The sequence below is a fragment of the Pyxicephalus adspersus genome, chromosome 1 (assembly GCF_032062135.1).
Source record: "Pyxicephalus adspersus chromosome 1, UCB_Pads_2.0, whole genome shotgun sequence".
Lineage (NCBI taxonomy): Eukaryota > Metazoa > Chordata > Amphibia > Anura > Pyxicephalidae > Pyxicephalus > Pyxicephalus adspersus.
The window spans coordinates 101,319,471-101,323,405 of record NC_092858.1 but is presented as its reverse complement, the minus strand read 5'-3'; the positions used below and the strand labels follow the sequence as shown (position 1 = coordinate 101,323,405).

Sequence of the window (3,935 nt, the reverse complement as noted above, 5' to 3'; positions counted from 1 at the left end):
AGGCGTGGAACAGCTCATGATCCAAAGCATAGCACATCATCTGTAAAACATGGCGGAGGCAGTGTGATGGCTTTGGGCGTGCATGGCTGCCAGTGGCACTGGGACACTAGTGTTTATTGATGATGTGACACAGAAGAGAAGCAGCCAAATTAATTCTGAGGTGTTCAGAGACATACTGTCTGCTAAAATCCAGCTAATTGCAGTCAGATTGATTGGGAAGCATTTCATAATACAGATGGACAATGACCCAAAACATACAGCCAAAGCAACACAGGAGTTTAATAAAGCAAAGAAGTGGAATATTCTTGAATGGCCAAGTCAGTCACCTGATCTGAACCCAATTGAGCATGCATTTTACTTTGTTGAAGACTAAACTTTGGACAGAAAGGCCCACTAACAAACAGCAACTGAAAGCTGCTGATGTCCATGAGTTCAAGACTACAGGCTGTCATAGCCAGCAAAGGGTTTTCAACCAAGTATTAGAAATGAACATTTTATTTTCAGTTTTTTAATTTGTCCAATTACTTTTGAGCGCCTGAAATGAAGTGATTTGTGTTAAAAAAAGGCTTTAGTTTCTCACATTTTTATGCAATATTTTTGTTCAACCCACTGAATTAAAGCTGAAAGTCTGCAGTTCAACTGCATCTGAGTTGTTTCATTTAAAACTAATTGTGGTAATGTACAGAACCAAAAACAGAAAAAAGTTGTCTCTGTCCAAATATTTATGGACCTAACTGTAAATTCAATTATTTCTGAATCGTAAAGATCTAAATTTGCTGTAGTTTTTCATTTTTTCAATTTGGATGTTGGGTTGGTCTCCACTGAACATCACCAAAATGTATGAACTGCTGTTGGAGAACCTTTAGGTCCAATGGAGCCAGGTAACCCCCTTACAAAGGTTACAAAGAAGTGACAGAACTTTTTCATTCTGTAAAGGTGGTGGTGCTGAAGTGTTTAACAAATAAACTATAAACCTCCTGGGCAGTTCATTTCTGTCCGGTTTTATATGTCTAAAAGCAGTACATTGTTTTTCACGAACATATGAGTGTGAAAAAATTTGAAACACAAAATCATGTCAAAATAATAAATTAAATGAATTAAAAAAAATATATATATTTTTTATTTTTTTTAAATAATATAGTCATACTATTATATTATACTGTAAAATGTTCATGAAGGACATGAAAGTACTGCTTTTACACATATAAATCCACTGTGTTACATTTATTTTGTATTGAATGCAATACAAAGTGACTCATCGGGTGCAGAGAAAGCCGTCCGGAGGTAGAAAGGTAAGTAGCAATTTACTATTACTTTCTTTAGGTTTATCCTATAAGATAGTGTAACTCGGGGTTAGCGCTTTTAGCATCCTTTTTCTACCCCGAGTCACACTCGGGGTTACCGCTCAGAAGGTTATTATATTATAAAAGTGATATAATGTAAAATAGCGTTATTAAAAAAACATGTCACTTGTATAACGTATGTCAGTAGCACTACTAGTACTTTGTATTAAATAATGCCATTATTTGTTGTTGCTCAGTTAAAGGTAGGCTAATTAACTAAATCACTTTTTTGGTTTTAATTAAAATTATTTAAGGTAAAAAACTTAATTAATTTTTTATTTTTTTGAATGCACAAACTGGATTTTTCAGTTTTGTGCAATACACTAATGAGAAAAGGCTGACTATTAAGGTAACTATTGTGCTTTTGTGAACATGCTTTTTTGTGCAATGTGAACATGTGAATAAGCGCATAAATTGGTATAAATTGCTTTTAGTTCCCGGCAACCAGTAGGAAGTTTGTTAGTCATAAGTGCCTTGGAAAAAGCTATAATTTTGGCTTTTCAAAACATCTTCTTGTGTCAAACAGGCTGCAATCCGTAAAGAACTAAATGACTTCAAGAGCACAGAAATGGCTGTTCATGAAGAGAGCAGACACTACACACGGTAAGACCTTTCTGGAATCTCAGTTTAGGCTTTGCAAGATAACTGTGCAGTACAACTTACAATGTTTCTTCTACAGGTTCCATCGGCCTTAATCATCTTGCCTTGGGACAAGAGAACTGTTAGGGCCCAGAAGCACTTACCTGCGTATTCACGAGTTGTGCCAATCGCGTACCCGCCCTTCCACTGATGTACCTCATTCCTGCATCTGCAGTGGTTTTGAAGATATGGGAGAGTGGTTTCACATGTTTCGCATTTTGTCTCACAATCTTTTAATTCCTCTGTGGGATGGACTCTGTAGTTAGAACACTGTACACCTCAAATGGTGCTAACCTTCCTTTTCATCATTATGCTTTTAGAAGCCTTCTTCTCAAGTGTCTTACAAGCTCAAAGTGCCTTAATGTAGTTGTTAGACAATTTAGGGCTGGTCCTACTTTTTTATCTTGTTTCTCCTGCTGTTTTCTTGAATTAGGTGGACCATGCTCTGTCAAACCATGAAAAGTTTTTGTTACCTGTATGTTTGCAGGTCTTCTTCCATAGTTTCAAGGTATGTCTCAGGGATTGGCAGTATGTAGTTTCTCAATATCATTTTTTTTTTGTTTTTGTAGAATGAGAATTATTCATAGTATAGATGCTTGATCATCTATTTGTCCCATGGCATCCACATAAATTTATTGGTCCATCCAATACAAATAATTCATCTTTTCTAGATTCTGAGTTTCTTAAATTTTTCCTGGACTCCTATGTCTTGGAGTTCCCAGGGCGGTTTACCTGTGATTATGTTTAGGAGGCAGTCCCACTATCTCTGTAGAATTTATATTGTATCTTTTACTATACACAATAAAGCACTAGGATTAGGAACACCAAAAAGTAGTTCCTGACACACCAATGAGTTTGTGGTGGGTGGAAACAGAGCCAAGAACTGTAGCTGCAGTGGATCATGTTTTATTTCTCAAAAAGTCTAAGAAGCCAGCAAGTGAATGAATCATAACTGATGGTAATTACACATTAGAGTGGATTGGCCTTGAAATATTTAGGAGGTCCGCACTACACCATGGTCCTGAATTTAATTATACCTTCTGAAGACAGTATTTTCAATAATGTGCATTGTCACATAGGGATTATATTTTTAATTTTAAAAATGCCCCCCCCCCCATCCTAGTTTATCTATGCAGGTGTGACTCCCCCCTCTAGGATTGGAATGTGGTCAGTCATGCTGACTTGTATGTGAATTAGAAAATCCAAATAGACTGCGATATAAAGCCTCTGTGAACAATATTCTCATTGCCTGAGAACAGTTTTCAGGACAGAACAGAATTCCAAAGGTATAGTAATAGCCTGAATCCACAGTCTATTGGTTTTGAAGCAGAAAATCCCCTTTAACAGAGAATGTAACCACTTTAATTTTACTACTTGCACATTTTTATATCTACCTGAGGCATACTGGCATACTGCTAGAGATCAGGTATTAAGAGTTTTGAATAGAAAGCATAACTATTCTGGAGATTCCTATGCCTAAGTTAATGCAGATAAAACACTATACCTTACTGTTAACGTGATTTACTAAAATATTATCTGGGAGATACTGTATGTATATATATGTACCATACGTCTTTGACATTGCAAGGGAGACCCCACGACTGGAACGTTTTTTCTGAATGTGTATATGTATGTGTACTTGGACTGGATCAGCATCTGTATATCAGCTTGTCTTGATCTGAGTTTTAACAATGAGAATTAAAAAAAAATTATTTTAGGCAAAACATGACTTTGAGAGTTTTATTTTTATCTTTATAGATTTATTCACTTACCTGGTGACATTTTCTACTTTTTGTTTAAAAAGGCTGCTATTGATGACCTACTTCTGAATACTCACAATGATACTAATACTCCTGAAGGAAAGAATAAATGCAAATCATGCATTTAATATAATTCAGCTTAGCAGTCCTTAACTGCGGTGGCTTACTTGGTTTTATTTTTATTTATTCATTT

General features: G+C 35.8%; 1 protein-coding gene across 4 annotated transcripts in view; it reads left to right on the top strand.

Moving 5' to 3' along the window:
- The window catches only part of PHACTR4 (phosphatase and actin regulator 4), a 34,229-nt gene extending 30,523 nt beyond the window's left edge, over positions 1 to 3,706 (top strand). For all 4 annotated transcript variants that reach the window (XM_072421222.1, XM_072421238.1, XM_072421230.1 and 1 more), the window contains 2 exons: positions 1,870 to 1,946; positions 2,023 to 3,706. In XM_072421222.1, the coding sequence (XP_072277323.1) occupies positions 1,870 to 1,946; positions 2,023 to 2,038 (93 nt within the window). In that variant the 3' untranslated portion in view covers positions 2,039 to 3,706. The remainder of the gene's footprint in view (positions 1 to 1,869; positions 1,947 to 2,022) is intronic.
- Positions 3,707 to 3,935: the final 229 nt, after the last annotated feature.